The 13,911-nt window shown below is 48.6% G+C and overlaps 1 protein-coding gene across 1 annotated transcript; it reads right to left on the bottom strand.

The window, feature by feature from the left end:
* Positions 1 to 6,773: 6,773 nt before the first annotated feature.
* LOC125530587 (protein DETOXIFICATION 40-like) lies at positions 6,774 to 10,982 on the bottom strand. The gene is made up of 7 exons (XM_087543659.1): positions 10,475 to 10,982; positions 9,718 to 10,349; positions 9,576 to 9,632; positions 9,202 to 9,440; positions 7,684 to 7,802; positions 7,430 to 7,516; positions 6,774 to 7,033 (listed from the first exon to the last, which is right to left on the bottom strand). Exons 1-7 carry the CDS (start codon positions 10,745 to 10,747, stop codon positions 6,959 to 6,961), a joined length of 1,482 nt encoding a protein of 493 aa, XP_087399785.1. The 5' UTR covers positions 10,748 to 10,982; the 3' UTR covers positions 6,774 to 6,958.
* Between the last annotated feature and the right edge of the window lie 2,929 nt (positions 10,983 to 13,911).

Consider the following 13,911-nt stretch of genomic DNA (forward strand, 5'->3'; position numbering starts at 1 on the left):
AATGAGATCCACAGGGGGGTTAAGAGATTTAAAAATGTGAAAAACTATTGGTTACATCATCTGATCTTGAGATCAAAGCCCCTGAGCCTACGTTGTCGGTTTGATCCCAATGATTATGTTGGTTTTTCCTTGATGATTGCTAGAACACCTCCCGCTCCCGCCTTGAAGCTGATGCTCAAAATTATGCTCTCTTTCCAAGCACAATGAAGTGGCAGGAGGAAGAAAGAAGCACCACGCTTGGCAGATTGCAACACTTATAGGGGATACTCTTCCTTTTCATTTCCATTTTAGTGTCATACAAGATATCTTCTTCTCTTTCTTGATAGCAGGAGGCGATCAATCAGAGAGGGCTACATGGACAATGGTGTTCCATCTAATCAAGGAGATCAACCATCAGTAGTGGTGCCAGGCCAGAGGAATGCCCTCGGCGAAGAACGGAGCTACAGTCCCAAATAGTAGCAAATTATGTTATTGTATCTATAGTGAACGAAAGAACGAGAGGGCGTGCCCCAGGCCACGACCCCAGTTGCCCGGGGTCTAGCGCTGCAACTGTCAACCATCAATGGCCTAGGTTAGTTCTGTGGCCATGTTATATTCGAGAGGTGTTTATACTAGTGGTTTGGTTAATAGATCTAAGATCTTGTCATCGGGAATCACCAAGTGATAGGTACAATGGCCCGATCTTTCGATGAGATGATATGGATTTTTTTGCGGGAATTGTTTGGCAATCCGAATACATCAAACACTTGGCGGTGCACCTTAGCAATCACTAAACCAACTCTTGTACGACTATTGATGGTGTTGGAAACATGGTGAGCCTGATGACAAAGATGAATCATTGTATGCAACTGAAGAATAGGCAAGAATTAAAGATATGCAATCTGAATTACTGATATAAGATGAAATACTTAATTAACACAATGAGGTTCCGATGACGCATAGTAAAGAAGGTCTAGCTGTCTCTCACGTCTACGACAACTACGAAATGTTAAAATTTAGTCAAATAACCCAAACCCTAATGTGACGCCCTCGGGGAGGTATTTCAGGAGGTACAAATGGTGAGCTCAACCAACCCATGGTGGGGTGATCCAACCTTAAGTCTGTATCATCCCTTAATAAAGACTCTCAAAAAAATTGCAGATAGTCTTTTAGTCTAGAAGTACATGGGCATGGCACAAAACTAGGTAGCGCAACACCTATACATGGATATAGACAAAGTTATAAAAGGTCATCATGTATATTTCTTCACTTGCCATCATAGTAGCTTCAAAGTCATGAAATCTCTACTTGCTAATTGGGTTTTCTCCTTCTACCATTGTTGCTATATCCAGACTTGATCATACTATCATGTATGTCCCGCTTGTCCATACTAGGTCCTTCATTCTCAAGTATACAAATATATCCTACTTAGGCATCATCATATTGTCATAGCACTTGCAAGAATCCATATAAATGGAAGTACCTTGTATTTGAGTTGGCGTGTGCAAGCTCTAGTCATCTGAACTTAACTTGGCGTGGTCGTGGGGGCTGAGGGGTGTAACTGTAATAGGGATGTGCTCAACACTAAGATGATTAGAGCGCCCCTCAAAACACCCACAACCATCTGAACCATGCAGTCCGGACGTGTTTTCCCATCCAACGCAGTCCTGTATCCGTCCGCCGACCGGTTCGAATGTGCTTTCCCCTGCAAATCAGAAAAAACCGGGAGAGGGGTTTGTGGGCATCCGGACCGCTGCCATGCCCAGTTCTGACCGCCGTGGGCCACCAAAAACCCCTCTCCCTTGCCCACATGCTTTCCCTCCTGAAGCCAGTTGTCCGCATTCAGGTCGGCCTAGAGCAGACATGACCGCTCACTTGAGCCGGCATTGAAACGGCTCACCAGCCAAGAGTGCTGCCCGCTGCTCGCCCACTGTGCACGCCTTCTCTCCGCATTGAAACGGCATCTGTCTGCCTGCCTAACTCCGTTAAAATGGCGAGAGTGCTGAGGAACCTACTATGGCACCTCAAGCACCACACGCCTGTTCCTGTGCCAGCCGACATTAAACACCTCTCCGGTCGGCTCCTCGCATCCACCCGCTATATAAACGGGGCCAAACCTCGGGCAAGAATCGCACCTCATCTCCTCTCTCCATCTCCTGCTTGTACAACACCCGCCATGGCCTCCGTCGAGCAGAAGAAGAAGTCTCCAGCATTGCAGTTGAAGGAAATATGCACTAGAGGCAATAATAAAGTTGTTATTTTATATTTCCTTATTCATGATAAAGGTTTATTATTCATGCTAATTTGTATTGATCAGAAACCTAAATACATGTGTGAATACATAAACAAACACCGTGTCCCTAGTGAGCCTCTACTTGACTAGCTCGTTGATCAAAGATGGTTAAGGTTTCCTAACCATGGACATGAGTTGTCATTTGATGAATGGGATCACATCATTAGGAGAATGATGTGATGGACAGACCCATTCGTTAGCTTAGCATAATGATCGTTCAGTTTTGTTGCTATTGCTTTATTCATGCCAAATACATATTCCTTCAACTATGAGATTATGCAACTCCCGGATACCGGAGGAATGCCTTATGTGCTATCAAACATCATAACGTAACTGGATGATTATAAATATGCTCTACAGGTATCTCCGAAGGTGTTTGTTGAGTTGGCATAGATTGAGATTAGGATTTGTCACTCCGAGTATCGGAGAGGTATCTCTGGGCCCTCTCGGTAATACACATCATAAGCTTGCAAGCAAACGACTAAGGAGTTAGTCACGAGGTGATGTATTACGGAACGAGTAAAGAGAATTGCTAGTAACGAGATTGAACTAGATATGAAGATACCTACGATCGAATCTCGGGCAAGTAACATACCGATGGACAAAGGGAATTACGTATGTTGTCATAACGGTTCGACCGATAAAGATCTTCGTAGAATATGTAGGAGCCAATATGGGCATGCAGGTTCCGCTATTGGTTATTGACCGTAGAGGTGTCTCGGTCATGTCTACATAGTTCTTGAACCCGTAGGGTCCGCACGCTTAACGTTCGTTGACGATATAGTATTATATGAGTTATGTGATTTGGTGACCGAATGTTGTTCGGAGTATCAGATGAGATCACGGATACGACGAGCAGTCCCGAAATGGTTGAGAGATAAAGATTGATATATAGGACGATGGTATTCGGACACCGGAAGTGTTTCAGAGGGTACCGGGTAATTATCGGGTCACTGAAAAGGAGTTTTGAGCACCCCCCGGCAAAGATATGGGCCTTATGGGCCAAGAGTCGCTCTCCCTCCTCTTTCCTTCCCCCTTCTTCTTACAAGGAAGGGGGGCGCAGGGCAAGGCAGCAGCCCTAGGGCTGCCGCTAGGTCTCTTGGGGCGCCCTAGGGGCTGCCTCCTCCCCTCCCACCTATATATACATGGGTAGGGGCGCCACACAAGCACACACACACCATTGTCTTAGTTGTGTGTGGCGCCCCCGTCCACCGTTTACTCCCTCGGTCATATTTTCGTAGTGCTTATGCGAAGCCCTGCGGAGAACACATCACCATCATCGTCACCACGTCATCGTGCTGTCGGAACTCATCTACTACCTCGTCGTCTTGCTGGATCAAGAAGGCGGAGGACGTCACTGAGCTGAACGTGTGCAGAACGGGGAGGTGTCATGCGTTCCATACTAGATCGGTTGGAGCGCGAAGAAAGTTCGACTACATCGACCGCGTTGTGAAACGCTTCCGCTTACGGTTTACGAGGGTACGTAGACATACTCTCCCCCTCGTTGCTATGCATCTCCATGTATAGATCATTGCGTGTGCGTATAATTTTTTTTGTTTTCCATGCAACGATTCCCAACAGCAGTGACCTGGGTTGCCCGGCGAGCCAGCCCAATACAGGTTGGCCTGCGGGCAAACACTCTGAATTTGGCACCACCGACATCACCAGCCCCTCCTCGCCCATCCAGGCTAGCTAACGCCGTCTCGCAAATCCGTCGTGAGCAATGGCGGCAACACATCAGGCAGGTGGGGAGAGAAGCCATGTCTGCTGAGGTCGATACATCCGCGGCCACCGCGGATAGCGAGAAAAAGTAAACCATGGGAGGTCACAACCGCTGGCTCCCATGAAGGCCACCACCACCACATCGCCGGATTGCACAACCGGTGACTTGCCTGCTTCGCGGGGGCGTAGGCCACGACGACCGTCTTCCTCGGCCCAAAAAATCGACCCTGATCGGTGCTTCCCGATGGCGGAGGGATGCTATTCTTCCCCTCCCGCTTAAGCATATCCCTCTGGGGCTCACAACAGTCCGATAAGCGGTGTGTCGGACATATGAAAGACACATCGTAGGAATCGAGATCCGCCGTGACCGGCATTAGAGTAATTTTAGCCTATTCTGATGTAGTTTAGTTAAAATATGTCTGAAATGTATTTTTTTTTCATCCGGTTAGTTGAAACCTGACTTGAAATGTATGCAGCTAACTTTGAATGGGCGACTTCCATCCATGTGCGCAGACTAGTCTTTGCGGGTTAGCGTTGGACATGTCCTTATGGGCCAGTTCTTTTGAGGTTATTGTAGACAATCTTGGTTAGAGAATGGATAAGCTGAAAAGAACTCCATCTGATTTTAGAATGGATAAGCTGAAAAGAACTCCATCTGATTCTTGAAAATCATCTGAGAATCGCTAGTGCAATCGAAAAGGGTGGGTAACCCACGATTCTGGCGATTCTCGTCGCTCCCGCAAAAGAAAACAAAAACGGCTCGCTTTAAGTCGCTACCCCTGTTACAGCACCGAATTACATCCAAACTGCCACTGGGACCGAACTGAAGCACATGCAGAAAATGAATCGGGCCAGCTAGATCTCACGCAGCACCTCCGGCCCTGCCTCGCCGGAGCTCGCCCCGCCCTTGCCCGAACTAGAGGGTGGCCGCCTCGTCCCTCCCCGTTCTCTAGTGAGCTCTGACCTCCTCCTCTCTGTTAAATAGGAGTAGATGGCTGCATATGAATGCATATTGGGGGATTTTAGAGCTTATAATCGATGCGGCTAGCATGTGGAATCCATTTTTGTTGAACAACTTCAAGATCCGTTGTTGCTTGGCATGAATTTGAAGGGCTGAATGTCGTGTTTGGAGGCAGGAGAGAAGGAGGCAGTGAGGTGTGTAGGTTGGATGTTGCGATCCTACAAATGAATAAAATACAACTAGTAGATGTGTATTACAGGCATGTTTAGTTTAATTTCAGTCAAGGGCATTACAGACATTTGAGCACATAACTTATCCAACAATCTCATACCACAATCTTAGAAAAGAACTCGATGGTTGATTTTGTGGAAAGTTTCTGAAAATCTGATTCTAGAGAATCAAAAGCTGAAAAGAACTGATGGTGATCATAGTTTTAAATAGCCGGCTATAGCGCCGCTAAATGATCGGCTTTACAAATAGCCCGCTAGCCCGTTTTAGCCCGCTTTAACTGATTTGGAGACCCGCCGCTATTTTTCATAGCCCATTATTTAAAACATTGATGGTGATTCTAAACAATCTTGGTTGGAGAATCGATAAGCTGAAAAAACTCGATCTACCCCGCAAAAAGAAAGAAAGAAAAGAAGTCGATCTGATTCTTGAAAATCATCTGACAAACCAGGAGTCGGTGCTGAAACCAGGAGTAAATCTTTCATTATCAGAAAAACCAAACTCAAAATTTGGCTTGTCAAAGATGCAGATTGTTTTTTCCATGAAGAGAAGATGGCCATCCTTTTCAATTGGCATGTCAATCAAATTGTTAATGGTGCTCGAATCAGCCGCTAAGTCAACTGTTGATTATTGGAGAGAGAAGGTAGGTACAGTAGGGAGGGAGCGGAAATGATAAATAAGTCTTGTGAGAGGCAGGCGCATCCGGACCTAGGCAGGCCGGCACCAGATGCATCGCTTGAAGCAAGGGCACGAGAAAAGGTTCTTCTAGCATCCTCAAAGGTCAGCGAGCTTCCGACGCTTCCCACCTGTTTGGCCTAGGAAGAACCGGCGGAGGGGCCGCCTCAATATTCTGATCAAAGGTTAAGCAGGCCCAGGGTTCGTGGAATCGGTGAATTAATTATGTATGTAATGGGATTAAGCATCTTTTTGATAAAATTGCGTGCAGCTCGATTGCGCTTCCTTCTCGCAGGGAAATACGTAACATGTAATCGAGTTCATGATTATTTTTCCAGAGAGGAAAGTCAGTGATTTCTGACGAATGGGTATACCAGTTCAACGTGGCAGCCTGAACTGCTGCCTCCCCGGATCTGACTGTTATTCCAAGGAGCATTGGTGTTACCGTTTGATTAGGTCCGAAAAAAGATATCCTCGTTGGATGCTGAATAATGCCTTGATGGGCTAGTTACTGCTAAATCTGTCCTTGGATCCTTCCTGGCTGCGCAAGGATCAACGGACGGGACAAGGTTATGAGCTGCTCATTTGTCTCTTCGGTTGTTCCCTCTCCTGCCCTTCCACCAACATTACTCTAATCAGGTACGCAGGCCAATTTGCTGAAGAACAGGTCTGCAGCCTGCAGGGCAAGGATAGGTCAATACCACCGGATTACTTTGCTCTTTATTACTACAAACAAGGCCAGTTGCACATTTTGTTGTCTTTGTGCTTTTTTTTTTGCGGATTTATTGTCTTTGTGCTTAACTGTTTCACAAAGAAATACGTAAAAACCATCGGTCGATATTTCTAGTAAAACAACAGGGTAGTGCCCAAGCCCCCGAGAGACTATTTTAGGTGGGGAGAGTTCAGAATAGCATGTGAATCCTGAAGGAGCACCATCTCATTGTAAACTTGATTGAACAAAAAAATTCAGCTAGCAGCGGGAGACGACAAGGACGATGCTCAACATTTCCTAAAAAAACTGAGATAATGCCGAACATAAGTTGGTGAGTGGATCAATCTGCCGAACTTGCAGCAGCATAAACGTTAATCTTCTTCGGGCATCATCGCTGCACGTTAGCGAGAAGCGGCTGCTTTGCGTCGTCCCACTTGTCCAGTCTTCTCCTCGCCTCCTCGACCTACGTTCGGACACAAAATTCGCAATATACTTTATCAGTGAAGTTCGAGAGGACAACTGAAACAGCCTAACCTAGATGATGACAGAAGCCAATTTTCTAAAAATAAGAAGAAGTGATGATCATAGAAGGATGCATTTGGGTGAATAATGATCTAAAATAAAGAAATGTACTACTAGTTTTTAAATGCTAAATTAAGAGAGGACAGATGAGACAACCCGAGTGATCATACAAAGCATGCACGCACTTGGCGAAATGATTGCGCTAAAATAATGAGTTGGCACATGATTTAGATGCGGCTTAGCATGTGAGATTGGGGAATCGTCTGACAGTGTAACGGCCTGGATGGTTAACGACGAACGTGATGATCTAACAATAAGAGATAAGGCTTGCTCCTACCTCCTTTTCCCAATCAGTTCTGAATGTGATCCACAATAGGATAATTGTTTGGATGAGCGTGCCTCCAATCATGCCTCCCCACAACCCCTGTATGCAACCTCTATCATCAGTGCAGTTCATCACACATGCAGAAGCTAATTTACCGACAGTTGACAACTGATGAGTCAACTCGACATGAATGGTGATTCTGCCATCTTTGGTGAATCAACGCTTTGAAACCAGCGGTACTAGCTTGAGAGTAAAACAGTACGTACCTTGATTCCATAGTCAAACTTGAAGCCCAGGAGCGCGCCAAGGGGTACGCCGATGAAGTAATAGCATCCAATGTTGATGTATGCTACCAATGCTTGCCACCCACAGCCAACAGCAACACCTTCATTGGGTCAGGGAAAAGGACACTGGTCAAGACTTTTTTTTTTTAAAAAAGAAGGACGACCCCCGGCCTCTGCATCTGGACGATGCATACGGCCACTTTATTAATTATTGACATAAGACCATACAGAGTCATACAATAATAAGTCTAAAGTCACCAAACTAAGCAACAACTGTCGGTATCCCTATCCAGTTGATGTAGGGACGCTGAAAGTCTGGGTCTAATACCAAACAGACCATGCAGCCAAACCTAAACATCTAAAGACTTGAGGTCCCACCCAGGACGCCTGCCGGGTATGGGCACCCACCAGTCCGGCGTGCTTTTCAACCAAGACCCATGCCGGGTATGAGGCCGCCGCAGCCACCTGCCACGAATTCATCTTCAGAGCTGTACTGCTACATCAACCTTGGCTGGTCCAACTGCCGCCGACGCCACCATGACGCCAGGCAACGTCACCCTCCTGCGCGAGTCCATCTCCGCTCATCAGGCGCCGAGTCTCCACTGCGCCACGCCGCCGAGATCCGCCGTCATCAATGGAGCAGATGAAACACCGCTCCTCCTCTTGTCCCCTCCAACCAGCACTCGCTCCAAAACGATGCCCCCATGAGGGAGAACGATACCGATAGCACCGTCATCGTCCGATCCGGTAGACCCGGATCTAGGGTTTCCCCCGGAACTTCCCGATCAGGTTGATGAGACCTGCAACGACGATGCCTCCAGAAGGAAACAACGTCTGAGACGCCGCCATCGTCCGCCAAGACCACAGTCTAGCGCGATTTTCATCGGAAGCCACGTCTTCCCGACCTCGTGGCTGGCTGGAATCGAGCGGAACCTCGCCACGAAGACGTATGTTACCGTCGGTACTCCGACGGAGATCCGGCATCTCCTCACCGGTCCCTCCACGCGCCGCCGGTCGGCGAAAGGCCTCCCCGCGACGGATCCAAACGGGGCGTTGGATCCGCAGTAGCCGTCGTCACCATCACAAGCAGGACAGCCCACCTTGCCGGATGGGGCACTGCCACCGTCGCCGTCCATGCAGGGCCGCCGCTCCGCCGGCGATGGTGCTCGGGCCCCCGCCGCACAGCCCGGATACTCCGTCCTAGCCGCCGCCGTTGGATCTCATGAGAAGGGCCGCCCCCGCCGCCTCAGATGGGATCCGCATCCTCCCCCCGCCCAGGACCTTTGGCACTGGGCCCGCCGCCACCGCGGCCCACGCCGGCGGCAGGAGGGGGTGGAGGGGGAGGTGGGAGGTGCTGGCGGCGCTAGGGTTGGGGCCTCTGGCGTCGCCCGGGGGAAGGCGACGCGAGGGGTGCGAGAGGGACGCGGGGGGGGGGGGGGGGGGGGGGGGCGGGGGGGGGGGGGGGGATACCGCAGAGCACGGGCTGAATTATGGCATTACCTGATAGCACGGGCTGGATTCCGCAGAGCACAATGGTGCCGACAAGCAAAGGACAGAGATCGGCGACGGCACGCGAGACGGCCTCGCCGCCGGTGAAGATGTAGCTGAGCTTGTGCCTGAGCAGGAAGACCAGAACGCCGGCTACGACTGCTATGAGCGCGGACATGGCGGTGACCACCCATGCAGAGAACGCGGCAGACCTGGGGTTCCCGGCGCCAAGTTCATTCCCCACCCTCACGCTGCAGTCAACAACATCAACATTGATCAACTCTATTCTTGAGACGAAAAAATTCAGATAAACAGATCCTTCCCGACGATTATGCTGATCTAGTTGTACTGTATAACCAGAGTTTAGTTGTATGCAATGCACCGACCTGGCAGCGGCGTTGAAGCCCACGGAGATCATGAACACCCATGACTGAATCGAGGTGCTGCAAAACATGGAGTCGGCCACATGATCATCCAAACACACTAGAATCGACGGATAAAACGGTTCGTTCTCAGTTAGTTACCTACCAGACGGTGAGTGAATCAAGTGCGATCTGTGGGTCGGGCAGCATGCCGGCGAGGAGGATGAGCACCTGGAAGTACCACACCTCCAGCGCCAGCATCACCGCCGACGCGGCCGACAGCTTGGCGAACCCCGCCAGGTCGGCGAACGCGGCCCACGTGAACCCGGTCCACGTCTCCCGGCACCTCGGGCTCAGCACGATGTACGCGAACTGCCCTGCCACCAGGACCCACCACGTCAGGCTCAGCGTGAGCGACGCGCCCAGTAGGCCTAGGCCCAGCCTATACACCGCCACCCAGCTCATCGCCACGTGCAGCGCCATGCTGGCCGTCAGGATGTAGGCGCTGGGCGCCACGATGCTCTGCGCCTGCAGGAACTTCTGGATGGGGAAGTTGGCCGCGTACGCGAAGATCTGCGGGATGAGGCCGTAGGCGAACTCCGCGGCGGCGCCGGCGATCTCCGGCGACTGCCCGAGCAGGAGGAGGATGGGCTCCGAGAAGGCGTACATGGCGGCCAGCGGCACGCCGGTGGCCATGAGGAGCACCGTCGAGCGCTGCAGGTACACGCCCAGCATCTCGTACTTCTCGGCGCCGTACGCCTGCCCGCACAGCGTCTCCACCGCGCTCCCCATCCCGAGCTGCAGCACGCGGCATGGCAGTCGTGCACGTAGTTTACTTTAGACACGCGCCCGCGTACGTCGCTACGGATGCGTAGAAATGACTGTAAGTACATACGGTGGAGTGGAGTGGAGGTACTACGTACCATGAGGCCGTAGGCGAACACCTGGATGCCGTTGTTGCCGAGGGAGGCGGCGGCGAGCTGCACGTTGCCGAGCTGGCCGCAGAAGATCTGGGTGGCCGACGACATCACGATGATCAGCATGTACACCACCACCGCCGGCGCGGCCAGCGGAGCAAGCAGCCGCAGCTCCAGCGCCGCGGCCGACGCCATGCGCCGTGCCCCACCGCCGCCGGAGAGCAGGGCCTCCAGCCGGCCGTCGGCGGAACGGACCCCTGCATGATCACCCGGACCCATTCACGGATTCCTCGATCCAGGGGGATCGCAAAGATCTTTGTGGCGTTTTACTGAAGCAGCCGCGAGCTCGTCCACGCCTAGCAATTTCCGCCTGTGGTTGGCGCTTCACTACATGTTAGGTGAGGGCAAGATCTTCCCGCAAAAAGATGAAAGGAAAAGGTGAGGACGAGATGGCAGGTGAAGTGACACTGTCTCACTCGCTGCGATCGGAACCAGGAAACACGAGAGGTTTGTACAGTACTGGTGTATGATTCGTTTTGTCGTTTCTTTTGTCCTGGCGTTCTGCAGCTTGTGGGGAAGAAAAGAAGCACGCGTTAAACACAGAAGTTACACTGTAAGCTGGATCCCGGTCAAATTGGTTTGGTGTTGCTCCGTGCAACTAGGCTACCGGCAGCTTCTCCTTTACATTGAACATGTATGTATGCAAGGTTGTTACAAGTTTGTTAGGCAATTAAATCCTATAGATCTCACGTACGTATCAACTTGCTATTCGTTGCCCTGAGATACCTGCCAAAATATTGGATGTTACCCAGCCCCCGGTGTTCGTTTGGATGGTGACCAAATAATTGGTCCGCCCACGGCTCAACGGAAGCTCCAGTTCCATTCTCAGCCAACTTTTTTTGCAGGCGTGGGTCGGAAAATCCAGCGCCAATTATTTCTCAAGCCCACGATTGGCAAGGCTAACATAGACACAAACCACACAACCCCAAGTCTATCTTTCTACATACTCCAAGATCTCGAGCACTACGGCCAATGCTGCCATTGCATTTTAGACGAACAAAGAACGGCATAGCTAGTCTGGCTATATCTCCGCGAGTTGATCTTGAGGAGAAGTGAACTGTGAGTTTTTTTTTTGATATGTGGTCAATTATTTTCAGAAAAGGTAACATGGAATTTCAAAAATTGTGAATGTTTTTCAAATCCACGGGTAGTTGTAAAATATATGCACATTTTCCAATTTAATCATATATTCAACGTTTTCAGATTTGTGATTTTCTTTAAGATCGTGAATATATTAATACACAATCATTTTTTTAATTTTTAGGAAACATTTTTTTGTACAAATTGGTAACCTTTTAAATAATTTTTAATATTTTAAAAATTTTGAACACTCTAAAATTCATGAATATTTCACAAACTCATGTATGTCTTTTGAAAAGTCCTTAAGATTCCGTAAAATTTGTGAATCCTTTTTCAAATTCGTGAAATTTGTTTTAGAAAAAGTTCTTCGTATGCGTAGAATATTTCATTGTAATCGTGTTGAACATTTTATTTGAAGCATTGTACATTTTTTAAATGTGCAATGAATATTTTTCAAAATACATGGTGAACAGTTTCTAAATATGTATTGGGAAATTTTTGTAAGTACCCGACAAATATTTGTCAAATATGAATGCACGGTGACCAACTCTTAAATGCATTGAAAAACTTATTAAACACATGTCAAACATTTTAAAAATACATGTTAAACGTTTTATTAGATGCATTGAATATTTCTCAAAATATGCTATGTTTTTAAATACATTGAACATTTTCATCAAATACGTCTTGAACATTTCTTAAAATATACACATTGAATATTTGTTTTTCAAATACGCAGCGGATGTTTTTCAAATAATATTTTTTTTAAACATGTCTACGTTTTTTTCAATACATGATGAACTGTTTTTTACATGGCGAATATTTTTTAAATACATTACATTTTTTCCTAGTGTGGCTATACGCAAATATTTTTGTTTTCAATTGATGTCCGGGAGTGGCCCCATCCAGACTGTTTTAGATTGGTCGAGCATTGTTCGATAGAACCGGCCTTAGCCAGAGATGGGTTTGCCCACAGACGGGTATGTGCGTGTTACCTCAAGAACTCGGCAATATACTTATGGGTCGACTCATGCAGCGATTGGCCCATCACCCCGGTGGGAGCGAAGAGGTCCAGACGGAGGGGAAAGAGGCCCAGGTGCATTTTTATTTCCATATTCTGAATTTTTGTCCTGAAAGCGAGCGAGACAATCCATTTCATTCACAAAGAAAAGAAGCATAACAGTGTAGGATAGGAAAATTCGGCCTGTTTGACAATTGCTTGGTTACAATCGGGTAATTGGGGGACCACTATTTTTTTATTTGAACAAAGATACAAGGAACGTCCGGCTTTAAATTAATAAAGCCCACCAACAGGCAGCATCCAACATATGAGACAGACGAAAGCAAAAGATAGTCACGGCCAAAGCCTAAGTTTGATACATGCAACCAGCCTAGGCCTAAGAAAGAAGAAGAAACATTCTAAACATTGCCAACACCGCCCAGGACAGAATCAGATCCACAACATCTTAATGACGGGCAGCAATCTGGATCAGTCGGATCCGCTCCATAGCCTCCTGCATCCGCTCAGCGTCCCGTCTTTTTCCCAACGGCATCCAAGTATGAAGGAACAAATGGTATTTGAAAATAATGTCAGCGGGGTGAGGAGGGAATTTGTGCTCTATAGTGATTTTGTTTCTGGTAGTCCATAGAGCCCATAAAAGCGCCCCTACGCAACGCCATAAAACTCGGCCAAAGCCACCCCTATGGGCCAAGAGGATATCGTGGAGATCACTACCCGAGCGGGGGTTCCAGTTTTGATCGAAGGCTTCCCGGACCGCACTCCAAGCGAATCGGGCTAAGTGACAGTTGAAGAAAATGTGGTTTGCATCTTCGTGCGCACCACACATCACACAAGTGCCATCAGACGGCCCATTTCGTTTCACTATGTTGTTAGGGGACGGGAGACGGTCACGGAACATTTGCCATATGAAATTTTTTATTTTGAGGGGAATTGACACTTTCCATAGCCCCCTAGCTATGTCTAGTGCCGGGCCCTCCGTCAACTTAGCGTAAAGTGACTTAACCGAGAACTTCCCGGAGCTCGTGAGAGACCAAGAGACTGTATCGGCCTCAGGTCGCAACACCACGCCAGCGAGTGAAGTACATAGCCCTTCCTAACTAGCCCCTTCGGTATCTAGAAGAGGCCTTTTGAAAGAAATGGCTAGCGGGCTGGTTCTAAGCGCATCGGCAACGAGGATATCAATGTTAGTAGCAAGTTGGTAAATGGAGGAGTGGTTGCGCCACAACGGCTCCGAACCAAACCGGTGATCTAACCAAAATCACGCGGAGTTGCCATCGTTAAC

This window comes from Triticum urartu, chromosome 2A (assembly GCF_056163025.1).
Source record: "Triticum urartu cultivar PI428250 chromosome 2A, HENAU_Tu73, whole genome shotgun sequence".
In the NCBI taxonomy this organism is placed as follows: Eukaryota; Viridiplantae; Streptophyta; class Magnoliopsida; order Poales; family Poaceae; genus Triticum; species Triticum urartu.

Coding starts and splice junctions, on each gene's coding strand:
- LOC125530587 (XM_087543659.1), bottom strand. CDS start 10,747: ATGGGTCCGGGTGATCATGCAGGGGTCCGTTCCGCCGACGGCCGGCTG. Junction 9,633..9,717: donor CTTGATTCACTCACCGTCTG/GTAGGTAACTAA, acceptor CATGTTTTGCAG/CACCTCGATTCAGTCATGGG. Junction 7,517..7,683: donor AGTTTGACTATGGAATCAAG/GTACGTACTGTT, acceptor GGTTGCATACAG/GGGTTGTGGGGAGGCATGAT.